At 52.3% G+C, this 27,068-nt stretch overlaps 1 protein-coding gene across 2 annotated transcripts in view; it reads right to left on the reverse strand.

Annotated features, from left to right (window-relative positions):
- The window catches only part of STAG1 (STAG1 cohesin complex component), a 1,379,617-nt gene that overhangs the window by 49,578 nt on the left and 1,302,971 nt on the right, over window positions 1–27,068 (reverse strand). For both annotated transcript variants that reach the window (XM_086943907.1, XM_086943908.1), the window contains exon 31: window positions 16,021–16,131. In XM_086943907.1, the coding sequence (XP_086800033.1) occupies window positions 16,021–16,131 (111 nt within the window). The remainder of the gene's footprint in view (window positions 1–16,020; window positions 16,132–27,068) is intronic.

Genomic DNA, 27,068 nt, shown 5'->3' on the forward strand with positions numbered 1-27,068 from the left:
GGTGTGCAGCGAGGCCCACGTAGCCGCTTGGCAAATGTCCTGCAAGGGGACTCCCCGGCCCAGGGCAGTGGTAGCCGCCGTGGCCCGAGTGGAATGGGCCCTCAGCCCAACAGGAGGCTCCTTCCGAGCCAAAGAGTAGCACGCTTTGATGCAGAGAACGACCCATCGAGAGATGGTCCGTTTACAGACCGCCCGTCCCTTCTTCGCACCCACGTAGCCAACAAACAGTTGGTCATCCACCCGGAACTGGCGTGTGCGATCCATGTAAAATGAAAGCGCACGTTTTGGGTCCAGACGGTGGAGCCGCTCTACATCCTTTGAAGGATGCGGAGGCGGGAAGAAGGAAGGGAGGGTGATGGACTGCCCGATGTGAAAGGCCGAAACAACCTTGGGCAGGAAAGAAGGTCTAGTCCTGAGAACCACCTTGTCAGGATGAATGGACAGGAAAGGAGGTTGGACAGAAAGAGCCTGGAGCTCACTCACTCTCCTGGCAGAGGTGATGGCAACCAGGAAAGCCGTCTTTAAAGTCAGGAGACGGAGAGGACAAGAATGAAGGGGCTCAAAGGGAGCACACATCAGGAAAGTTAGAACCAGGTTCAAATCCCACTGAGGCATCACAAACGGAACAGGTGGAAACATGTGAGTGATGCCTTTCAAGAATCGAGTTACAATCGGGGATTTGAACAAAGAAGGCTGATCAGGAAGCCTCAAAAAGGCTGAAAGGGCAGAAAGGTAGCCCTTGATAGTGCCCAGAGCAGAGCCCTGCTGGGCAAGAGAAAGAAGAAACAGAAGAACCTCCGAAAGAGGGGCAGAAAGAGGATCCACAGCCTTTGCTGTGCACCATGCCACAAATCTGTTCCACCGACAGGCGTATACCGACTTAGTGGAGGGACGCCTGGCTGCCAGAATAACATCACAGACTTCAGGAGGCAAGTCAAATGGCCTCAACTGCCGCCGCTCAATCTCCAAGCATGGAGGTGGAGACTGGACAGGTTCGGGTGGAGGACCGTCCCCTGCTGCTGCGACAGAAGGTCCTCCTGAAGGGGCAGGCGGATCGGGGGACCGACTGATATGCTGAGTAGCTCGGGATACCAGTACCTTCGAGCCCAGTCCGGAGCCACAAGGATAACTTGGGCCCGGTCGCGCCGGATCTTCTTCAGCACTCTGGGCAGAAGTGGTATAGGCGGAAAGGCGTATAACAGACCGCAACTCCACTCGCGCCGAAAGGCGTCGCCGTGCGAGTGCCGTCTTGGAAACTCCAACGCGCAGAACTGATGACATTGCGCGTTCTCTTCTGTGGCGAATAGATCTAACCAAGGCTCTCCCCATTGCAGAAAGATGCCTTGCGCCACGTCCGAGTTCAGACGCCATTCGTGATCCATCGAGCACCGACGGCTGAGTTCGTCCGCCCTGGCGTTCAGAGAACCTGCCAGGTGTTGAACCGTCAGAGTCACGCCCTGACGTTCCAGCCATTGCCAGAGGCGCAGAGCCTCCTGGCAAAGGGTCCACGACCCCACTCCGCCCTGTTCGTTGCAGTACCACATGGCGGTGGTGTTGTCGGTGAACACCTGCACTACACTCCCGTTGACAAAGGGGAGGAATGCCTTCAGTGCCAGACGAATCGCCCGCAGCTCCAACAGATTGATATGGAGCCGGGACTCCGCCGGAGACCAGATGCCTCTGATCTCTGCCTCTCCCAAGTGGCCACCCCAGCCCTGGAGGGACGCGTCCGTCACGACAACGTGCTCCGGTTGGGGAAGGGAGAGGGACTTGCCCCTGACCCAATCGCGGTCCGTAAGCCACCACTGCAGTTGTCTCGCAGTGCCCTCCGAGATCAAGACGTGGTCGGACAAGTTGCCCTGATGCTGTGCCCACTGAAACTTCAGGTCCCACTGCAGAGCCCGCATCCGCCACCGGGCGTGATGCACCAGAAGGATGCAGGAAGCCATCAGTCCCAGCAGCCGCAGCGTCAACCTGACCGAAACTCGGGATAGCGGCTGAAAGATGGGAATCAAAGCCTGAATATCCGGAACCCGCCGTTCCGGAGGATAAACCCGAAACTGCGCCGAGTCCAGAACCGCTCCGATGAAAAGGAGCTTTTGAGAGGGACACAGGTGTGATTTCGGCACATTGATGGAGAACCCCAGGTCGTGCAAGAGGTCTGCCGTCATCTGAAGGTGGTGGACGACTGTCTGGGGCGAGCCCGCCTTCAACAACCAGTCGTCTAGGTAGGGGAAGACTGAAACCCCCAACCTGCGCAGATGGGCTGCGACCACCGCCATCACCTTTGTGAACACCCGTGGGGCGCTGGTAAGGCCGAAGGGGAGCACGATAAACTGAAAGTGCTCTTGGCCTACCGTGAACCGCAGGTAACGCCGGTGGGCCGGCAGGACGGGGATGTGGAAATAGGCGTCCTGCAAGTCCAACGCTACCATCCAGTCTTGTGGGTCTAGAGCAGCCAAGACCTGAGCTAACGTCAACATCTTGAACTTCTCCTTCCGGAGGAAGCCGTTGACGTTCCTTAGATCCAAGATAGGACGTAGGCCCCCCTTGTCCTTCTTGGGTACCAGAAAGTAGTGGGAATAGCAACCACGCCCTACTTCTGGCCCAGGAACGCGCTCGATGGCCCCCTTGGCCAAGAGGGCCGTAACTTCCTCCTGCAGAAGTGTCAAGTGGTCCCCCGACACACGGTGGTTCTGCGGTGGCATGGCTGGAGGAGAGGTCTTGAAGGGGAGGGAGTAGCCCCTTCGGACGATTTGCAGCACCCACCTGTCCGAAGTGATCGTGCGCCAGTGAGCGTGGTGATGGCGAACCCTGCCACCCACTGGCGTCACATGGGGCCGAAAGCACAGACTAGGAGGATTTTGGGGTAGATGCTGCGGGGGAAGGTGTGGTCTGACCCCGCCGTTGTCCCCGACCGCCACCACGGCGGTTTCCACGGCCGCCACCGCGTTGAAAGGATTGTTGCGGCGCGTGGCTGGCAGCACGTGTGGGGGCGCCCCTTCCTTGGCCACGAAAGGGACGAAACGAACCCGGTTGCTGACGCTGGGTCGAGAGACCCAAGGACTTGGCCGTGACCCTGGAGTCCTTGAAGCGTTCCAGCGCGTGGTCCGCCTTGTCACCGAACAGGTGACAGCCATCAAACGGCATGTCCATCAAGGTATTCTGGACATCTGCCGAAAAATTGGCGGATCTCAGCCAGGCGTGGCGACGAATCGCCACCGTCGTTGACATAGCTCTGCCCAGCGAGTCGGTCGTATCAAGACCACACCGTATCGAATATTTCGCTGCATCTCGGCCCTCAGCCACAGCCTGACCGAGTTTTGCCCGCACCTCCATGGGGCATTCTGGCAGCAGTTCCGCGACCGTATCCCACACAGAGTGGGTGTAGCGGCCCAAGAGGCAAGCGGTGTTGCAAGACCGCAGGCCCAAACTAATGGACGAGAAGACCTTCTTGCCAAATTGGTCATACCTCTTGGATTCCCGGTCGGGCGGGGCCGACGGGAATGCGGACTGGGAGGTTGAGGCCTGGATCACCAGACTCTCAGGGGTGGGGTGGGTAGACAGGAACTTGGGGTCGTCCGGACAAGGACGGTGGCGCCTGGCCACGTTCCGATCAACAGGCGCACCTGAAGCGGGCCTTGACCACGTGCCCAACAGAACGTCTGACAAGGCTTCATTAAACGGCAGCAGTGGCTCCTGTGGGCATGACTGCGGTTTGAAGACCTCGGTGAGGATGTTAGCGCTCACGGCCGCGACGGGGAGCTCAAGGTGTAAGGCCTTGGCAGCCCTCATCAGCACCACAGAATATGCAGCTCCCTCCACCGATGCCACGGAAGGAGGAGAGATCAAACCAGGGTTAGGAGAGTCGTCCAGACCACTGGCATCCCCCAAGTCACCTGTCCAGTCCGGGTCATACTGGCACTCGCGTGACAGAGGGTCCTCGGACCCCTCCCAACCTTCACCGAACTCTTCATCTTCTCCGTATTCGGAGTCAACGATGTAGACCGGCTCCTCGGGGTTTATGGGCCCCATCGGCGCCGGGACCGGCGTCGAGCGACGCCCGTCCGGCGTCGGTGAAGGTAAGGGGACGGCGCCGCCCGGAGCCGGCGCCGGAACCCCGCCGCCGGCCAGAGCCGGCACCGGAGAACCGGCGCCGCGCGGGGGCGGCGTCGGGGGCAACCCCGATGGCAACGTCGCCGGGGAGGCCGGAAGACCAGCCGGCGCCGATCCCGAAGGCCCTTGCGGCGCCGGCGCCGGGGCCGGAGCACCCGACGGCGCCGAGGCAGGGACACCCGAACCGCCAGGGCCCCCAGACGGTAGCACTGGGCCCGAATGCGCCGTAGGCCCCGTCGGAGAAGCGAGCGCCCTCATGGCCATGAGGAACGCCTCGATCTCCTCAGGTGTCGCGCCGTGCCCAGGGACCGGAGGGTATGAGGCAGGCCGCGCCGGCGACTCTCGCGGAGCCGGGGTCACCCAAGCCCCCGGCCGCATCGCGCGAGCGTCGGGGGGAGTCGGGGGTACGATGACGACGCCCCGACTTCTTGTGCTTCTTACCCGATGAGCCTGACGAGTGGTGTCGACTTCCGGAACGCTCGGCGCGGCTCCGCGACCGCTCCCTCGAACGCTCTCTCGACCTCCGGCCGGACCGGGACCGCTCCCGGTCCCGACGTGGGGCCGACACCCGGAGCTCCAGTAGCTTGCGGGACCGCTCCCGCCTAGCCTTGTTGGTGAGGGCCCGGCAGTCGACACAAGAGTCCACGTCGTGGTCGGGGCCCAGACACCGGAGACAGAGGCGGTGATGGTCTGTGACCGACATCGTGCGCTCACAGTCATCACAGTGCTTGAACCCAGGCATCCTATCAGGCACAATTAGAGAAATAACTATCGAAAAACTTGGTCAAAAGACCGGAGTACTGCTCTTCAGATCTGCGTCCACTGGCGCGGAAAAAAAGAAGAACTGACGTCAGCGCGCGGAGGCGGCGTCTATATACTCCAGCGACGTCATCACGGCGCACGACGCCGACGACGGACGCGGAGCCGCAGGGGACGCCTGCAGACGACGCCTACCGACGCGCAGGGGTACTGCTACGCAAAAGTTTCCGGATCCAGACTGACGCCTGGGGATATTCTAAGGTAAGGAATCTAACACTAACGTGTTTCTTTCAGATGCTTGTATTTGCAGCCACGCGGACCAGGAGGCGTCGACGACTACCAGGTGCTGGAGAGGAGCTGTCCCACGAAGGTTCTCGCAGATGGAGGGGTCGACTGCCGGATTGGAGTCAACGAGCCTTGGAAAAGGCAACCCACGCAGGATTCAAAGAAGGCTTCTGGTGCAGACTAGCAAGGTCTGAGGTGCCTTACCTTTGCAGGGAGGAGAGGTGATTCAAAAGGATTGTCGTCACAGAGGCTACTAGCCAACGGGCCAGCAACCGGACAACGAGTCGAGCAGAACACAAGCAGAAGGGCCCCACACAGAACTCGTGGAGTGTGGAGGGCTGATCTTCGGTGCAGGTGGAGCTCGGGTTCGGGGTTTCTAAGCCCCCAGTGTACAGCTTCGAGGAGGCCTCAGGAGCAGCACGGGTAACAAGTTGCAGGCTTTTCAAGATGTCTTCTACCTCTAGAAGGGTGGAATGCTACCCCTGTCGCCAGAATTGGCAAGGGGGTAGTATTCCAAAGCGTATGACACCTTACACGAAATGTTTGGATAAAGCCAAACCAAAGTAAGCATCTAACCTCGAGGATTATAATGCACTTAAGAGTATATGGTATGGCGATATCATAGAACAGCTATTAGGACATGGTTCCCAAAGCTGCAGACAGGCTCAGCTCATGCTAGAGCACCATCTCACACATAACCAAGCACTCTGCCTCCAGGATTGTTAAGGCCTGCCATAGGAGTGACTTTTACGTTACTATGTGTCTATATATAAGTAGGGATAGGAATACTATACCTAAGCAAGGGGTGATTACACGACCTTGCCCCAGCTGAGTGATTAGACAGTTTTGTCTATTTGAGTGGCCAGCCAGGGGTGGCATAATACATGCTGCAGCCCCTGGTACGCCTTGGTTACACCTATGCCCTGAGTACCTAGGGTACACTTCTACAGGGGCTGCCAAGGTGAACCAATTCCCAATTGTGGATGTACCTAGAGTACATGGTGTAAATTTAGAGAGGGAGCATCTGTGCTGTGGGTCTGATTAGCAGGCCCACAGCCATATCTAAGTCGAAAACCAGTAAAGCAAAGCAAAAAGTGGGGGATGACCATAGGAAGCAGACCCTACTCTCCTACACCATGTACTTAGGTATACTCCAGATTGAATACTGGGGTACCCTTGTCAGTCCCTAGTATATGGTACACATGTACCCAGGGCATAGGTACCCCAGAGATCTCCCATGGGCTGAAGAATATATTATGCCACCCATGGGAGGTCATGCAAATTGGAACTACAGGCCTGCCATTGCAACCTGTGTCAGATGGTGCATGCACCACTTACTTTAGATATAAGTTTACTATATCTATAGGTCACTACACTTAAAACCGATCAGTCACCCCTCTAGCAGGCCTACACAATCCTGAAGGCAGGGTGCTGGGTTTTACCTGACAGGGTGCTCCTGCATGAGCAGAGCACCCCTTGCAGCCTTCGGAGACATTCTTCCGGGTTGTCGGTGACGCAACCAGGCATATAGGTAGAGGTGCATTATATGCTCACCTAAAATGCTATCTTGAAAACGGCTACAAAAAAACATGTTGTGTTTGGTATCAAACACCTTGGAATCATACCTCCACACCAGTAACCGGTGTGAGAGGTATCATTCTACCCATCTTAAGTGAGCTTCGAGGGGTCCCGTGCCTTCCCGGTACCAGCCTTCTCGACCCGGATAGCACAAAATGGTTGCTGCCAACCAGAGACACATTTCTGCCCTTCTGCTGCTGAGCCAAGCTCAAGCAGGGGAAGGAAGCACAATATGCATCCTGTCACAGGGAGGTGTGATCACCTCCCAGACAGGATTTAGTGTATTGGGGCTGGGTGGGTGCAATTCCAAAGTGCCTGAAAGTCTGCACGAGGGCACACATTTGGTGTCCCTGTGCATAGTCCAAGTTCAAACTAGTCCTGGGAGCAGTTGGCTCTTGCTCTGGCACGAACCTGGACAAATGACATGGGAGTATCCTCCTCCCATCCTGACCCTCCCCTGGGAGGATCCCCTGAATCTGTCCAACCCTCTCCCGTGGGTACAAAAGGGCTTACCTGGCTGTAGGACCCTAGGTTCGAGGTGGACACAATTCTGAACAAGAAACCACTGACCTTCTACACTCTGGACTTTGACTGGGCCAGACTTTGTACCCTCTCAATTCAAAGCATTGTCTGTTCTCATGCACCATACAGGCTCTGTGCAGGACCTGTGGTGCATCATGGACAACTCAAGTTAACTCCCTTGGGGTGAAAGAGTCACTCCCCTGCATTCGCAAACACCGTAATGCACCTGACAGGTCTGCTAATCCTGAGCTCCTGCGGACTCCGAAGGCTCCAGCAACACAGGAGGGGGGTTGTTTGAGCTTGAGCTGCTGTCTCACAAAGTCTGAGGCCAGTATCCCTCGTGGGGACCACATAACCCGAACCCTTATTCTCTCAGTGGCATTTCCTTGAAGTCCTCCATTTAGATCGGATCCATTTTCGACACCACTTCACCCCTATGCAACCGGCTTCATGGGATAGGTAACTCTGGTACTACGGTATCCACAGGTAGGGAGGCTCTGGAACCTCCTATGATCCAAAGGGCTTCCTCGTAATCCGCTGAAAAAGGCTTAAACTTTAAAACATCAACCCTGATCTTCCTGTTGAATTGTACATAACATGCGTCGTGTTCTCACACTGCAACCGTCCTCCGTGGGCTCCCTCCTTACTTACCTTGGGTGGTTCCTTGCGGTCCCAGCGATTCTACAACCTCTAGACACTGTCTTGACTCGAATCGTGGTTCTTATACCACTATTTTAGTATATAGATTGGTCTCCCCCGGAACCCACAGTGTATTAGTGCTACATACGATTGTTTCTGTGCTACAGTATTGTGTGCTTTGTGTTTATCTGCATGCAGCAGACACTAAGGTATTTAGTGTGTGTTATAATAATAAATACATATTTTCATAACTACTGTGTGGTTCTCCTTTCATTTAACCAATACAATAAGGTTGCATTCTGGAAAAAACAAGCTGCTTAACATTCCTTCAAGACTGAGCCTGAAGGTTGTTCTCCACAGCTACCACTTGGATAGCTTTCTAAGGTTAACTTTGACCTCTTAAATCACCATAATGTTTGTTTGGACTGGTGCAAGGTTCCCACTTTAATTAGTGGACATCATTTACCAGGCCAACTTCTCACACTTGCGTATCCTGATGGACCAACACCAGGCAGATTGGCTTTCCTGAAGTAGAGCGGTGGTCACAGACACCTGAATAGAGCTGTGTCTGTCCTCACACAAAGATGTCTCCTGTAGTGTGTCTGGAGCCAGGTCAGAGAAAGGCAGGGTATTGTGCACAACAAAGGCTTTCTTTTAAGTGTGCCTACTTCAAAGGCAGAAAGGGGCAATGCCGGCAGTGCAGCTGAAAATCCACTGCAGCGTGCGTCCTGAGCCTCGTGCCACCGTCTTCCATGACACCCACTTCGATACATCCCCTGTTTACGGCTGGGGAAATGACGCATCGCCTGCTACACGGCTGGTGCATCGATGCAGCTTGTCCATATTTTCGACACGTCGTCCCTTGGGGCCGATTCATCATCAAGACTGCACAGTAGTAAGGACACGAGATTGCATGCCCAGACCCTGACGTATGCCCTCCTCTACCAGCAAGGAATCAACGCATCACCTCCTCTGACTAGAAAGAAACCGAAATTTCATCTCTTCTGCCAGTAAGGAACAGACACATCACCTCTGCCAGTAAGGAATTGACGCATCACTGTTTTTCGGTGCCTCACCTCCCCTGCGGCCCACATGGTCTTTGTTTCTGATGCATATCAGGTACGGAAAGAAGACACAACCCTAAAAGGGCCCCGCAGGAACCTCCTTAAGGATCCACCCCAGCCAGGAACAACCATCCTGGACAGTATGCACACACACCACCCAGGTAGAGCACCACCTGTGGAAAATAGAACGGTTATTCAATAACCAACAAATACCCCACCTCTTCAGACTAGCTCGTAGGCAGAGGAAACAAAAATAATAAACAGCCGTATAGCTGTATTGTTCGTCTAGAAAAGAACATGAACCCTGAGACGAAAACCAAAGAGCAGCAACATTACTGCATACTAATGTGAACAAGACCACACAATGATTGTAAAACAAGTTCAAATACTGAATGTGAGACTTGAGATGCTGGACCGTGAATACACGTGACTGTTAAAAAGATGGGCCTCTTCAAATGGCAAATCTCAGATGCTCCTGAACATTTTGAGAAAAACTTCCATCACGCAGCCAGGCATAGGCATGGCGGCGGAGACTGACCGACCAAGTATTTGCTCGACCCACCGAGTCAGTGGTGTCCATGGTCGACAGAATAGAATATTTTGCCAGTCTGATCAGCCCAAGGGCCTTCCGGGAAGGAGGTAAGAAAATGCTCAACTGAGTCCCAGAGGGCAAAAGTTGTCCATGCAAACATGCAGGACGTGTTTAAACCTTTCCGTGCTGCGCAAATTTTTGCGCTGTGCGGCCGTTTTATTGCGTTGGCGGAGTTTGGACGGCCCTCGGCCGTCCTCCGGACACACCCACCATGACCCCGGCCGTCCGACGTACGCATTCGGTCCTTAAACAGTTGCGGCCACGTCTCCAATCAACAAGACTCTTGTAGGAGGGAGTAGTAGAGGAGAGGCAGACGGCAGCGAGGCTGAGGCAGCCTGGACTACCAGCCCCTGAGACGTAGGGTGGAGCGAGAGACAAACAGGGTCATCTGGGGCCAGGCGATGACGGTGCACTATCCCACGGTCCACAGGGTCCCCGGAGGAGGGTCTTGCTCAGGTTCTCAAAATAATGTCGTATAACGAAGTGGCAAAAGGCAGCAGGGGCTCAACATCCGCATTGCACTGGTGGAGCAGATCCAACAAGGGATTGGAAGGCAGCGAGGCAGAAACTGTAAAATGGCCGCAGTCTTGCGAACCACTTGTGCAAACACCGCACTAGCCTCTGTGGCCAATCTAGGTGGCGGCAGCAGGTCATAATTAGGGTACGGTTGCAGGATAACAGGTCTGCCATGAGCTAAAGGCTCCCTAGCCGGAGGGTGCTGAATGGTCTGCGGATGCTCCACATCAACCCATTCCGGGAAACACGTAGGCAACAGAAGGAGGTGGTGGTGGTGGGGAGGAGGAGGACGGTAGGGGGAGGACTCCCCAGGGGCCTTATCCACCGAAGAGGGGAGAAAAACCAGCTCCAGACGACATTGAGACAGTCGCATCTACGTCGATTATCGCCAAATGAGACGCAAAAACCACAGTGATGGAAGACTCTGGCAGGCAACGGACCCGGCTCGGGGATAAGGCACCCTTTGCAACAGACGTCAATGCAGGGAGCACCACAAGAATGCGCCTGACGCAGTAGTGTAGCCGGACGTATAAACGGGAAGCCCAACTGGGTCGACTCCGACGTTGCAGCGACTCCGGTAACGGAGTCAGGGTACTTGAGTCTCGCTGAGGGCCAAACAGCCGGCGAGCTCCCATTCTGAGTCCCCACCACCTCTTTGGGGCCCAAAGGTGCACCAGGGAGATGGGTTGACCCAAAGATGGTCTGTAAAGCCTGGAAATAGGCTTCCATCTGGGGTCTGGTTGCCCCAACACCAGGGAGTGGAGGATAAACGGGGTTCGACGTCTGCGGGGCCTCGACTGGCAAAGACTGGGAGCAGCGGACACCCGACGTCAGGACCAATAGAGGCCGACGGCTGTCGTGACCTCCTCTTACGCTTACCTGAGGAAGGTGAGCAACGTCCTCTGGAACGACTCCGAGACCGGCCCCGGACTGGATCCCCAGTTCGAGATGGAGACGCTCTGACTCCGAACGGGACATCCGGGCGGACAACTTCATGCGACGTTCCCGCAGGGACTTCGGCTTCAGCTTCCGACAGGCGTCGCACTCCACAGAGTCATGGTGCTCCCCCAAGCACCACATTCAGATTGCGTGCAGATCGGTTGACGACATCTGCAGTGTACAGGTCTCGCACGATCTGAAGCCCGAAGGCATTGGTACTCTGTTACCGGACGCGAAAAGGCATCAATAGGGCCTAAAATTACACAGGCCAGAGGTACGATTTACTAAACTTCGATAACGATGTATCTGGTAGAGATAATTCTAGCTGCAGATTCCTTAACGCAGAATTATCCACAGGCGTGAGACTGGATCCGGAAAACTTTTTGCAACAGCATCCCTGCGAGTCGGGGGGACGGCATCACGCGACTCTGCCCAGGCGTCGTCCGCGTACGTGACGTCAGCAAGGTCACATAATTCCCACCCCAGACTGGACATAACAGAGGGTCCCACAGGGGACTAGTCCAATCGACAGGGCGAAGAGCCCCATCCTCCCAGGCAAGGGGGGAACCCTCACAAGCAGAACACCACCGACCCCAAGAGGGATGTGGGAAGAAGAATGAAATAGAAGAAGCCCGTTCACTTTCAACAGAGAAACAAGAAGCAAGGCCAGGGAGGCCGAAGCACCCCACACCGCTACAAGGCAACAGAACTTCCATCCAATGCCAGGCAAGGAAGAGGAAGAAGAAAAGCCTAGAGGGCCCAAGGTAACGAGGGAAAAGAAGGCGAGCCCATCATAGACGGAAGGCAACAGACCAGACAGAGTGGCGCCAGTAGTGATAAGGCACCGGAAGCAGAAAGAACAGCCTGGGGCCGCAGGAAGATTGGGCAGGCTACGCCTGACAAAAGGAGAAACACAGAACCATCCCAGTCTCCAGGACAGGAGCATGAAGGCGAGGAAATGCCCGGACACACTACTACTACGAGGGGTCCGTGCACACGACCTAAAGAAGCATCAGCAACATACATAAACGCCATGGAGAGCAGAGGCCCGAAGGCGACCAGAACTCCCTAGCAGAGCGCAAGCTATGTAACAGCTACCACTACCCCATATAGGGTATGTTAAGTCCCAAGACATGGGAACCCTTTTGAAAGAAACTTCTGCAGCAGAGGAAAAAAACTAAAGAGCCACGAGGAAGACAACACAAGCAAAAACACACAGTCAACAAAGGGCAGTCCAGCAGCCAACAAAGCCACAGTCCCAGCAAGGAGGACTCGAGTCGGCGTCGGGTCCAGAGCCGCCGGCGACGTCATGAGGGTCCCGCACAAAGCAAGGGATCCGCTGACGTCCCAGGAGGGGAAGGAGGAGACGCCAGCGAGGACTGCAAAGCTGCTGCATATGTCTCCATCTGGACTCTCAACACCCCTTCACCAGGAAACGGTGGATAGGTGGACGACACGCGGGGCCGCATCACCCGCGGAGAGCCCACGCCCCGGAAGGCCGAACACCAGCCCCCAGGGACAAGCTGCGACACTTACCCACTGGGGAGCGATGCTTTTGCGACATCGGAGAAGAATGAGGACGCCGAAAACAGTCGTTTCTGAAACCGACTGCCGAGGCTGAATGAGGGGATGAAGCAGACCTTGAGAAACGCGCGGAGAGTAGTTTCATCCGGCGTTCCTGCTGCGACTGTTGGCACGCCTCAAAATCAGTGGTGCCATGAGCTTCCCTTAAACACCACATGCAAATGAGGCGAGGGTCCGTCGCCGACATAAGACGCCCACACAACGTGTAAGTCTTGAAGCCCGAAGGCTTTCCCACACTGTTCCACCAAAATATATCGCAAAGATAAAAGAAAAGAGGGGCCCAAAAACAGATACCGAATCAGCATAGCACGCAGAAAAGGAAAAAACTGACGTAGGCACGCCGAGGTGGGACTTATGTGACCTTGCTGACGTCAAGTACACGGACGACTCCTGGGCGGAGTCGTGTGATGCCGTCCCCTCGGCATGCAGGGATGCGGAGGCAAAAAGTTTTCCAGATACAGTCTCACACCTGGGGATAATTCTACGTTAAGGAATCTGCAGATGAAGTGCTTCTCTTGGATCAGAGTTGTAGGCACTGAAAAGAAGGAAATTGATGTTGGCGCTCCGTGAGGGACTTATATGGCTCTACTGATCCGTGGACGACGTCAGGGCGGTGCCATGCTGCGCCGTCCCATGGCATGCAGAGGTATAGCTGAAAAATCTCCAGTTCCGGACTGGTGCCTGGGGGGATATTCAAAGTTAAGGAATCTGCGGCTAGATGTCCCGATCAGATCAACAATACAAGTCTGCTTTGAAGTTGTTGCACAGTCCCAATGCACCCATGTCCGAAAGGCACTAGGATCTGAAGCTTCTTGTCCACGATGCTGACCTGTCTCTGCAATCCTATCTCAACTTTCACTATTGTAATCACAACCTTAAACACAGCTGTGACAGTCGTAGGTTTTTCAAGCTTGTTTATTTTGCCATCCAACACTGCCGGTATTTCCTTCTGCCCAACGATTAATTCCCCTACAACTAGGTCCCTCATATCATTCAGAGAGCTAAGAAAGTAAGCCTTGCTATTGTTTCCGAGGTTAATTAGGCACGGTGCATCCCATATAAACTGCAATTGGGTGGGCGTGCGCGAATAAAAGAAGTCCAAAGATCACGGAGTGAATTTTGTGAAGTTTCTTTATTTTATGTTCAATGTCTAGAAAACACTTTACTTTCCAACCAACGCGTTTTGTTCTCCATCAGAGAACTTCAACAGGGCTTGGTGAGTCACCGTTCTGTACGTAGCCTAAAAATATTAATAGGTTTTTGTTGGTTCACATGTGCATGTCATCGGTCCTAAGAGTGGGAAATCTTAATACTTTGATAAGTGCTGGGATAATATAGTTGAACTCCGAAAGTAGGAATACGTCCGTCACATTCAATATCTTTGTCCGTTTGCGTACAGCATGCGGACACAAATATATCTCCTCCTCGGCGTGATGGCTTCAAAGTTGTGTTAGACTAAGTGGTACATTTGTGGATATCACCCTACTCCTGCTTATCACAAGATGGGACCGACAAAGGAAACCGAAAGGAGGTCCTTAAGCGGGACCGCTGACTTGTACGGGGAGAGTTCCCATAGGCTATGATCTGCCTAAATTCACGATACGCCGGGTCCAAACATCGAAACGTTTGGACCCGGCGTATCCTTTCTGTTTCCTTTGTCGGTTCCATCTTGCGATAAGCAGGACTAGGGTGATATCCACGACTTTATCACTTAGTCTAGCACACCTTTGAAGCCATCACGCAGAGGAGGAGATATATTTGTGTCCGCATGCTGGACGCAAATGGACAAAGTGACATTGACTGTGACGGACGTATTCCTACTTTCGGAGTTCAACTATATTATCCCAGCACTTATCAAAGTGTTAAGATTTCCCACTCTTAGGACCGACGACATGCACCTGTGAACCAACAAGAACCTTTTGATATTTCTAGATACGTACAGAACGGTGACTTACCAAGACCTGATGAAGTTCTCTGATGGAGAACGAAACGCGTTGGTTGGAAAGTAAAGTGTTTTCTAGACATTGAACATAAAATAAAGAAACTTCACAAAATTCACTCCGTGATCTTTGGACTTCTTTTCTTCACGCACTCCGACCCAATTGCAGTTTGAAGGATCTGGAACACAGTGGCACCACTAGACGGTTGATGCCAGGACTGTTTGCGTGGGAAAATTGGATTTCAGAACTGGCACGAGGTGCAGATTTATATAGTCAACCGTCTTTTCTGTGTGTCTTTACGGTGCATCCCAAATATATCTCTGCATCCTGTAAATAAGCAGCCAAGATTGCTGCGAGGCCTCACACCTTTCTGGAGAATGCTTCTGGGTTGTCTCCCCCTCACCCCCAATGGGGTGCACTTGCTTTAATATCACATATCTACAGCAGTTGCATCAACATTTTCCAGCAGGTGATCGCTCTGGTGCATGATGGCTGCAGGGGAACAGCACCCAAAGGCCCACAGCGTGCATCTTACAGGCTGCACCAAGACCCCTAGCATGTTCTCTGTCCAGTTTGCACCATCTTGCTGGTGTCTCCGGGTACTTGAAGAGTCAACCCTGGTCGTTCCTTAGAGAATCACCAGATATAGCTACACTGAAAAAGGATGCACTGTTTGTCCCCAGCCTCCATCCTGAGGCTCTCAGCCCCATGAGTGAACCTAACAGGCAAATGAGGAATTGGAAGGACAGCAAACTCCACTCCTTATTGATTATGTTTGGCAGAAAGCTAGCAGATTCCACACAACTGTGCAGAGAAACGTCATTGTGCTATGAATCCAGAAAAACACAAAGATTGCAACATTTTTTTAGCCCATGTTCCTCATTTTTGGGACACATGAGGAACTTAGAAACACCCTATGCCTATTCAGTTTTTGGGAACAGATCTTCAGCTGTATGTTCTCTTACTCATGAAATATAGAATTCCTCTTACTGTCATCAACTGTTTCTATTAGTGAACTGAAAACTTTGGGTGTAAGGCATTTTCCACAAATCTGCTACAAATGCACCTGGACAACTTACTCTGGAGAATAAGCTTTTTCTGTTATTTTTTTTTTAAATCCTCATTCTCACAAGCAGAAGTATTGACTGAAAACACAAAAATCTAAAATGCCCACTGACAATGATGAAAAATAAATAGGACAGGTACAAGTAATAGACCTTAGAGTGGCATTCATAAAGAACATGCTGGAAAATGTAATGTGGGGCAGCTGGAGTACGTCTTAGATTGGCCATGATTACTTAAGCAGTAATTTCTCCTTTTGATCTAATACAGGGAAAATTCTAAAAAGACTTAAGATTAAAATATTCACATCCAAACCATTGACAGTCTTCAATTAGAAAAGTAGCTTTGAGAGGCATTTCAGTGGAAATAACTTCAGACTACATTAAAACGTGTTGCGATGTTACTAATTTACAATGTTACTTACACATTATGTCTTACTCCCGTTCTCACTTTCATGTAATTCATTGCGGTTCGGTCCTTTCGATTCAGGTCCTCCATTTTCTGTGGTCCCAGCCAGGACATCTGCATCTGAGGACTACAAGGACAAACAAATCAGCATGATGCCTGCACTAAAACAAAAGGGACAGCTAAATGAAACTGGTAAATATTTGTAACAACTTTGCAATATAAAGATTCACACAGAGCACGACCCTGTCATATACTAGGTGGATTTGGAACATCATTCTTTACTGAAACTGTTTTGATGTCACCATCAGATTGATACTTCTAGTCGCCTAGGAACCTGGGAGGGCTGCATACTTTTGTGAAGAAACTCTAATCTGCAAAACTGTTATTATGTACATTCAACGTATTTTGCACTGTGAACAGGACTTGCATGAGGAGTCTGGTTTGAAAAGCAGTATTCCCTCTTCTGGAGATGAGCATGAAGTTAACAGCCAAGAAACCAGATTGTTTTTATGTTGTCTGTCCTACCCTGTCCTGCCTAAACTAATTATGGACATAATGTCTCAGTGAATGTGTTTATGGACTACCAAATTGTGCACTCATGTATTTGACGAGCACACTACCAGCGAAGGATAATTTCTGGTAGAGAACCTACTAAATGTGGATTCCTCACCTTGTGAATTCTCCCAGACACCAGAATGGACCTAGATATTTTTTATAGCAATTTCCTCATGACTTGGTAGGTGGCGTTGGTCAGCTGTATGTCAGATCCATCCCACACAAGATGTGACATTAGGGCAACTATATTTGTAACACCTCCCCATGCGGACATCAGTTGCTTTCTGATCTTTGTCCGCGCTCTCAGATGCGGAGCCCATAGAAATCAGAATTTTCTAGTGGGCAGTCTCTAGATTGAGATATTATTGAATCCATTCTACAGAACAGGAAGGTGGGTGGGTCGTTGAGCAACCTGCAATTAGACAAAGTCTCTACCAGAAAAGAAGTTACTAAAGGTAACTCGTTCTTCTGATAGAGATTTCTAACTACATATTCCTCACCTTGTGAGCAAATACCGAAGCAGTACCTCCTTAGGTGGTGGGTCTTTAGAAAGGTTCACACCAGAAAACCCTGCAGGACAGAACAGGCAAATTGACCCTCCCATCAGACTTTGTTGTTCAAAGAGTAGTGCTTTGAGAAAGTATGCATCAAAGCAGAGATACCAAAACTAGCACAGAGCACGTCAGTGCAAGGGTAGCAGCTTTTGCTATGGAGGAAAGAGCATGCAACCTTCTGCGGCTGTTTATTTACCAGCCCATACCAGATCTTCATGCATAAAACGATCCATCTGGTGAAAGTTCATTTCTGTACCACTTTACCTTTCTTTACTTCAAGACAACCCCATAAACAAGCTGATCATCCAATTGGTGGTCTCTGGTAGATCAAAAAAAAAATTCAGAGCCCTCTGAGGGTCAAGGCATGTCTCCTCTTTGGATGGGTATGGAGGAATGTATAAAGTCGGTAAGGTGATGGATTGTCGTAATTGACTACCTTTGGCAGAAATGCAGCTTTCGTCCAGAGCACCAGCTTGTTGAACAAGTTACTTACCTTTTGTAATGACATGTTCGTTCTAAATTCCTTACCTTAGAATTTTTACCAGGCGACAGACTATAGCCAGAGATTTTTCTTAGCAGTACCCCTGCATGTCTGTAGGTGGCGTTGGCCGACTCAGCGTCTGCCAGCCACATCATTGTCGCCGGAATGATGTTGCGGTGCCTACTTAGAAGCAACTCTATTCGCGCTGACGTCTGTTCTGACATAACTTTCCACGCCAGAAGCACAGAGCCATGCAAGACACTGGCCACTGGTTCCCCACAACTAGGGCCCTGGAAGGGAGTCCCTATCCCTAGAAATCAGTTTGAAGAGCGGGGAGGATGGGTGGGGTGGTAAGGAATCGATAACGAACGTGACTCTTACAGATACATCATTACCAAATGTAAGTAACTTGTTTACCTTAGGTAACAATATATCTGGTAGAGACACAGTCTAGCCACAAATTCCTTAACTTAAAATATCTCCCCAGGTGTCAGACTGGATCCGGAAAATCTTTTTCTCCCCAACAATACCTCTGCACGCCGGGAGGCGGCGTCGCCCGGCTCCGTCCTGACGTCGTCCACGGAAGTGACGTCAATGGAGCCACATAAGCTCCTCCTGTGCGGACGTCAGTTTTCTATAGGAAACTTTTCTGTGCCACAACGCGGAACCATGACTAAAACTGCGATAGCATAGGAACAGTGCGTGATAAAAAATAAAAACAAAATTGTTGAAACAACAACGATAAGCAACATAAAAATGAGAGTTAAATCATGTAGAATGATAAACAATAGTACATTGAGAAGCACCCAGTACCATGAGGGAACTGAAGGGAGCCCACAGAGCACTTGCTGCAAGCAAGGGCATACGTGCCATGCCCCATCTGGAAGGGGTACTGTCTGCGGCACGAAAGATATGACAAGCCAGACCCAGCCCGTCACCACAGTAGGTAGAGTAAAAAACACTACACTGAAGCTACCGGTTGCAAGACAAGTGACTAGAAGTGATGGACCCGAAGAAAGTACACTACACCCGCATTTCTGGGATCGAGGAACTGTATTACCAAAGAGAACCCAACCAAACCGACTGCCATAGAGGAAGGAGGCACAGGCGTGGGCAGGAATGAAAACATAGGAACTCCACGCATGAGGAAAACAGGTGGAGCAACTTGAGAAGGCAGTGAAAAGCTGGACGTGAACATAACGCGAACCGCTTAAAAACGTGGACGGAGTAGAGAGGCAAAAGCCTTGATAGCCGACCAACACCCCCTGCGCCAAGGAAGAAGCGAGAACACGCCAGCAAGCAAACAAACTAAGACCGAGGAGAGGCCAGAGAGCTCCAGGTAGAACACACCCTACCCCAGAGGGAGGTGTGAGAACACACCTCTGAAAGACCAAGGTCATCGGAAAGGTGGGGGGCTAGGTAGAAAACACCACCTGAAAAGGTCTTCGTAGAGCAGGGAGGATTGGCGGGAGTTAAGAAATCTGCAGCTAGACTTTGTCTCTACCAGATATAGTTACCGAAGGTAAGTAACTCTTCCATCTGATAGAGACATCTAGCCGCAGACTCCTTAACTTAGAATAGATACCAAAGTCATACCCTATAGGGGGAGGGTCTGGTCTGCGAGACAATCGCCAAGTTCCAAGAGAACCAATTTGTCAAAAAACTGACGAAACACGGTGGAAACGGCAATACCTGGGCAACTGACATGAGACCCAGGAACCTCCGTAAGAAACAAGAACAAGGGACGGCAAAGACATCACAATCCTGTGATGGACTGGGTAAGACCTGTGTTGTGCAGACACAGTGGAAAGGTCAGTGTCAAAGTAAAAAACAATGGAGTGACCCCTACAAGAAGGAACCTTGCACTAGGCCCTATGATCTATGAGGAGGAGGGCCCAAAGGGGCAAACAACGTGACAACGGTAGACCCTACTGACGGAAAATAGAGCACAGTGGATGGCAAAGGAAACACTGGAGAGACTGTCCGCCCAGGAGCAGAAGCCACAACAGGAGGCCCGTGTGGGTGAGAAAAAACACATTCAATGTGTATCCCCTAGGACATGAGACAACAGTGGCAGGGCTGAACCCAGAGTATAAGGGCAACCAAGACAGAAGAGGTACCATCAAGCAAAAGCCCAGTAGGTAAGCATGCAGCCAATCATTCCAAAAGAGACCACGCCAAGAACACATAGAAGACTCTAACCCGAAGGCGAGAGTGAGCAAGAAGTCTCAACACTAAGACAGAAGGAACTTAGTATGGCGCACCCCTGTGGTGTGGGGAACCTACACCATAAACGCACAAGTTACTTACCTTCGGTAACTATATATCTGTAAGAAACAGTAGTTATTGTTAGATTCCTTAACTTAGAATATCCACAGGCATCAGACTGGATCCGGAAAGTTTGTCACCAGTACCTCTGCGCGTCAGTAGGCGTCGTCTGCGGCTCCGCGTCCGTCGCCAGCGTCGTGATCGCCGGGATGATGTCGGAGTACTTAGACGCCGCCCTCGCGCGCTGACGTCAGTTCTGTACATAGTTTTCTGAGCCAGGAACGCAGAGCCATGATAGAAACCGACACTGGTGCCATGAAACTAGGGCCCTGAAAGGGATGTCCTTAACCCTAGATATCGGTTTGCAGAACGGAGAAGATGCATGGGGCGGTAAGGAATCTAACACCAACTACTGTTTCTTACAGATAGATCGTTACCGAAGGTATGTACTTGTGCATCTGAAAGAAACAGGTTAGTGTTAGATTCCTTACCTTAGAATAGATACCCCAGCAATACCAACCCCTGTGGTGGGTCTGTGAACCAAGATCACACCGGAAAGTCCTGGATAACGGAACAGCCGAAAAAGCCATCTCTCCGGACTTGGCAGTAGTGCTTAGCAAACGTGTGCAGCGAGGCCCACGTAGCTGCCTGACAGATTTCCTGCAAGGGGACTCTCTGACCCAAGGCAGTAGCAGCCGCCGTGGCCCGAGTGGAATGGGCGCGCAGCCCAACAGGAGGCTCCTTTTTCGCCAAAGAGTAGCAAACCTTGATGCACAAGACGACCCACCGAGAGATGGTCCGCTTTTGCACCGCCCGTCCCTTCTTAGCGCCCACGTAACCAACAAAGAGCTGGTCGTCCACCCGGAACTGGCGTGTGTGTGATCTAGATAAAAGGAGAGCGCACGTTTTGGGTCCAGACAGTGGAGCCGCTCTTCCTCTTTCGAGGGATGCGGAGGCAGAAAGAAGGTGGGCAAGGCGATGAACTGCCCGATGTGAGAGGCAGTGACCACTTTGGGCAGGAAAGAAGGATGAGTCCTGAGAACAACCTTGTCCGGATGGACAGAGAGGGAAGGTGGTTTAGAAGATAGAGCCTTGAGCTCACTCACTCTCCTGGCAGAGGTGATGGCAACCAGGAAGGCAGTTTTAACAGTCAGAAGACGAAGAGGACAGTTATGAAGTGGCTCAAAGGGAGCACACATCAGGTACGTCAGAACAAGATTCAAGTCCCACTGAGGCATCACGAAGGGAACAGGAAGAAACATGTGAGTGATGCATTTCAAGCATCTATTTACAACAGGGGACTTGAAAAGAGAAGGGTGATGTGAGAAGTTTGCCTGGTATATGATGTTCACTTTTCTAGTGAACACCTTGCACCAGTCCAAACAACCCTTAAGGTGAGGGTTGTGAATTTCGTGAAGGAGGAGATTTGGAATCGGACCCTTGTCACCGCAGGAGACCGGGACTGAGAGGCCCACCAGGCTGTGCGTTCAACATCCAGCACACCTGCCGCCTCTTCCCGCGTCTCCTCCCCTTCAGCCTGTTCCTTCTTTTATAAGTGATCTCACAATTCGCGTGAGGGGGACGCGTGTGCGGGACGAAGGCCGGGACGAAGCCCGGGCAAGGGGCAGGCCGTTTGAGGACTGGCGAGATTGGATTGGGCCACCCCCCTTTCATTCTTATTTTTCCTTCCGTTTCCCTTTGCCACTCTCTAGGCAAAATGGTGGTGACCAGAGGGAATAAAACTAAGGCCCAGGGTAGCGTGGGCAAATTGCTTGGTCCTATGGATGATTTTATAACAAAGGCGAATACATTCATAGACCAAAGCATATCATTGATAGAAGAAAGGGTATCCCTAGATCTAGCATTTGCCAAAAGATCCTCCTTGGGTAACCTGGCTGATGCTAGAACACCAGTTGTAGGGACCATCAATGAAGGGGTGAGGGCGAGTCGTGAGAGACGTAGCTTGCCTAATATTGTGGATTTATCTGTGTCCCAGCTTGTAGATTCACAGCTAAGCACAGACTTAGAAAGAACACCTGAAGTATTACCTCAAACCCCTTCACAAACGACTTCTCTGGAAAGAATCCAGGAAAGGGGAAGGAGGGAGGGCGCGATAAGCAAGAGAAAGAATGATCAAAAAAACTCTACCTCTAACACGACGGATCATATTTCTAGTGCCCCACAGGATCCACCCCCCAGAGCTGAACACTTAGTAGTTCCTGTGCTAATCCATCATAGTGAGCTTGAAACCCCCACCCCCGTTAATCTGGTTTCCCCTACCCTTTTACCCACTAACAAGGGACCACGTGACGGTGATAATCTACAGCTGTTAAATAAGATTGCTGAGCTATTTAAACAATCTCTGCTACCAGTAGAACAAAGGTTAACACAGTTGGAGATTCAGATATCTAAGTTCGTTAAACTCCAACAACATAACCAATTAGCAGGTGCCCAAAAAACAGGGGGTAATAATCACAAAAAACAACCTCCTACAAAGCCTGTAAACACCCCTTCTAAACCAGCAATCGCCCAAAAGAATGTACCCCAAGCTGTAACACCTACTCTGCCGACTACCAAGAGTACACTGAATCCAACTACCAAGGTACCTACTACTCAACCACAGGGAAATCCCCAGCCACCAATTACACCTGCACCAAACTTAGTGGCAACTAATAAGGCTATAAACAAAACAACATCTAAAACACCGGTGCCTCAACTCTTGGCCCCTAATCCCCCGGTCCCTAAAGCTAACAGAAATATCTCTAGAGGCTCCGGGGTGGCCAGACTTCCAGTCGATTTGCCACCTGAGGCTTCACCGTACGTAGTGGTCATGAGTGGCGTCCCAGAGTTAGCGGACCACAATGCGGAACCTGGTTGGTCCCTGAAAAACAAGGCACAACACTGGTTACAGACCAATCGTCCCATGCCTCCAACTTGGCATGGAAGGATCCGGTCAGTACGTAGGACACTATGGGTGGTTAAAGCCAGAAAAACGATTCCTGGGGATTGCATCGTGATTACCTTTGAAGACCCCCGCATAGCAGATTATATCTGCTCCGGGGAAGATACGAACGCAAATGGAGGTATCAGTGTTAAACCACTCTCTTTCTTTTACCCTCTAAGACAATCAAATGGCTTCTTTCAGGATTGTGAATCTCCATGGGCTCCACCAGCCCCCCCACAGGTCGATTTTTCTAATACTCGAGCAAGATAATTCTTGGCATCTAGTGGGATCACGTTACCAGGGTGGAGGTTGGGAAGAATGAAGGCTTCATATGCAGAGGACGGTACATAGAGAACCGCCCCGTTGGGAACCGTGGTATAGTATCCCGCTGACTAACAGATTCAGCGGACTTGAAATGGTCGATTGACCAACTGAAACTGAACTTATTATCTTTAATTCACCCCCCTCCACTCCTAAAATAAACACTCCCCCGGCACCCATAGAAGTAGTAGCACTAAAGAACAAGTTACTTACCTTCGGTAACGATATATCTGTAAGAAACATTAGTTAGTATTAGATTCTTTACCTTAAAATATCCCCAGGCGTCAGTCTGGATCCGGAAACTTTTGCGTAGCAGTACCCCTGCACGTCGGTAGGCGTCCCCTGCAGGCGTCCCCTGCGGCTCCGCGTCCGTCCTCGGCGTCGTGCGCCGTGATGACGTCGCTGGAGTATATAGACGCCGCCTCCGCGCGCTGACGTCAGTTCTTTGTACACAGCTTTTCCGCGCCAGAACACGCAGAGCCATGTGAGAACCAACACTGGTGCCATTTGAAACTAGGGCCCTGAAAGGGATGTCCTTTACCCTAGGTATCAGTTCGCAGAACGGGGAGGATGGGTGGGTTCGGTAAGGAATCTAATACTAACTAATGTTTCTTACAGATATATCGTTACCGAAGGTAAGTAACTTGTTCATCTGAAAGAAACACGTTAGTATTAGATTCCTTAACTTAGAATAGATACCCCAGCAATGCCAACCCCGGTGGTGGGTCTGCGAACCAATACATTCCTACACCAGAAAGTCCTGGAGGACAGAACGGCCAAAGAAGCCATCCCTCCGGACTTGACTGTCCAGGCAGTAGTGCCTCGCAAAGGTGTGCAGCGAGGCCCACGTAGCCGCCTGGCAAAAGTCCTGCAAGGGGACTCCCCGGCCCAGGGCAGTAGTAGCCGCCGTGGCCAGAGTGGAATGGGCCCTCAGCCCAACAGGAGGCTCCTTCCGAGCCAAAGAGTAGCACGCTTTGATGCACAGAACGACCCACCGAGAGATGGTCCGTTTATGTACCGCCCGTCCCTTCTTCGCACCCACGTAGCCAACAAACAGTTGGTCATCCACCCGGAACGGGCGTGTGCAATCCATATATAATGAAAGCGCACGTTTTGGGTCCAGACGATGGAGCCGCTCTTCATCCTTTGAAGGATGCGGAGGCGGGAAGAAGGAGGGGAGGGTGATGGACTGCCCGATGTGAAAAGCAGAAACTACTTTGGGCAGGAAAGAAGGTCTAGTCCTTAGAACCACCTTGTCAGGATGAATGGACAGGAAAGGAGGTTGGACAGAAAGAGCCTGGAGCTCACTCACTCTCCTGGCAGAGGTGATGCAGCCAGGAAAGCAGTCTTTAAAGTCAGGAGACGGAGAGGACAAGAATGAAAGGGCTCAAAGGGAGCACACATCAAAAAGGTTAGAACGAGGTTCAAGTCCCACTGAGGCATCACAAACGGAACAGGTGGATACATGTGTGTGATGCCCTTCAAGAATCTCGTTACAATTGGGGACTTGAACAAAGAAGGCTGATCAGGAAGCCTTAGAAAGGCTGAACGTGCCGAAAGGTAGCCCTTGATAGTGCCCAGAGCAGAGCCCTGCTGGGCAAGAGAGAGAAGAAACAGAAGAACCTCGGAAAGAGGGGCAGAAAGAGGATCCACAGCCTTTGCTGTGCACCATGCCACAAATCTGTTCCACCGACAGGCGTATACCGACTTTGTGGAGGGACGCCTGGCTGCCAGAATTACATCACAGACTTCAGGAGGCAAGTCAAATGGCCTCAACTGCCGCCGCTCAATCTCCAAGCATGGAGGTGGAGACTGGACAGGTTCGGGTGGAGGACCGTCTCCTGCTGCTGCGACAGAAGGTCCTCCTGAAGGGGCAGGCGGATCGGGGGACCGACTGACATGCTGAGTAGCTCGGGATACCAGTACCTTCGAGCCCAGTCCGGAGCCACAAGGATAACTTGGGCCCGGTCGCGCCTGATCTTCTTCAGCACTCTGGGCAGAAGTGGTATAGGCGGAAAGGCGTATAACAGACCGCAACTCCACTCGCGCTGAAAGGCGTCGCCGTGCGAGTGCCGTCTTGGAAACTCCAACGCGCAGAACTGATGACATTGCGCGTTCTCTTCTGTGGCGAATAGATCTAACCAAGGCTCTCCCCATTGCAGAAAGAGGCCTTGCGCCACGTCCGAGTTCAGACGCCATTCGTGATCCATCGAGCACCGACGGCTGAGTTCGTCCGCCCTGGCGTTCAGAGAACCTGCCAGGTGTTGAACCGTCAAAGTCACGCCCTGACGTTCCAGCCACTGCCAGAGGCGCAGAGCCTCCTGGCAAAGGGTCCACGACCCCACCCCGCCCTGTTTGTTGCAGTACCACATGGCGGTGGTGTTGTCTGTGAACACCTGCACTACACTCCCGTTGACAAAGGGGAGGAATGCCTTCAGTGCTAGACGAATCGCCCGTAGCTCCAACAGGTTGATATGGAGCCGGGACTCCGCCGGAGACAAGATGCCTCTGATCTCCGCCTCTCCCAAGTGGCCTCCCCAGCCCTGGAGGGACGCGTCCGTCACGACAACGTGCTCCGGTTGGGGAAGGGAGAGGGATCTGCCTCTGACCCAATCGCGGTCCGTAAGCCACCACTGCAGTTGTCTCGCAGTGCCCTCCGAGATCAAGACGTGGTCGGACAAGTTGCCCTGATGCTGGGCCCACTGAAACTTCAGGTCCCACTGCAGAGCCGGCATCCGCCACCGGGCGTGATGCACCAGAAGGATGCAGGAAGCCATCAGCCCCAGCAGCCGCAGCGTCAACCTGACCGAAACCCGGGATAGCGGCTGAAAGATGGGAATCAAAGCCTGTATATCCCGGACCCGCCGTTCCGGAGGATAAACCCGAAACTGCGCTGAGTCCAGAACCGCTCCGATGAAAAGGAGCTTTAGGGAGGGACACAGGTGTGATTTCGGCACATTGACGGAGAACCCCTGGTCGTGCAAGAGGTCTGCCGTCATCTGAAGGTGGTGGACGACTGTCTGGGGCGAGCCCGCCTTCAACAACCAGTCGTCTAGGTAGGGGAAGACTGAAACCCCTAACCTGCGCAGATGGGCTGCGACCACCGCCAACACCTTTGTGAACACCCGTGGGGCGCTGGTAAGGCCGAAGAGGAGCACGATAAACTGAAAGTGCTCCTGGCCTACCGTGAACCGCAGGTAACGCCGGTGGGCCGGCAGGACGGGGATGTGAAAATACGCATCCTGCAAGTCCAACGCTACCATCCAGTCTTGCGTGTCTAGAGCAGCCAAGACCTGAGCTAATGTCAACATCTTGAACTTCTCCTTCCGGAGGAAGCGGTTGACGTTCCGTAGATCCAAGATAGGACGTAGGCCCCCTTTGTCCTTCTTGGGCACCAGAAAGTAGTGGGAATAGCAACCACGCCCTACTTCTGGCCCAGGAACGCGCTCGATGGCCCCCTTGGCCAAGAGGGCCGTAACTTCCTCCTGCAGAAGTGTCAAGTGGTCCCTCGACACACGGTGGTTCTGCGGTGGCATGGCTGGAGGAGTGGTCTCGAAGGGGAGGGAGTAGCCCTTTCGGACGAGTTGCAGCACCCACCTGTCCGATGTGATTGTGCGCCAGCGGGCGTGGTGATGGCAAACCCTGCCACCCACTGGCGTCACATGGGCCTGAAAGCACGGACTAGGAGGATTTGGAGGCAGATGCTGCGGGGGGGGGGGTGGCCTGACCCCGCCCGCCTCCACGGCGGTTTCCACGGCCGCCACCGCGTTGAAAAGATTGTTGCGGCGCGTGGCTGGCAGCACGTGTGGGGACGCCCCTTCCTTGGCCACGAAAGGAGCGAAACAAACCCGTTTGCTGGCGCTGGGTCGAGAGACCCAAGGACTTGGCCGTGACCCTGGAGTCCTTGAAGCGTTCCAGCGCGTGGTCCGCCTTGTCACCAA

The sequence above is a fragment of the Lissotriton vulgaris genome, chromosome 11 (genome assembly GCF_964263255.1).
Source record: "Lissotriton vulgaris chromosome 11, aLisVul1.2, whole genome shotgun sequence".
NCBI classification, from domain to species: Eukaryota; Metazoa; Chordata; class Amphibia; order Caudata; family Salamandridae; genus Lissotriton; species Lissotriton vulgaris.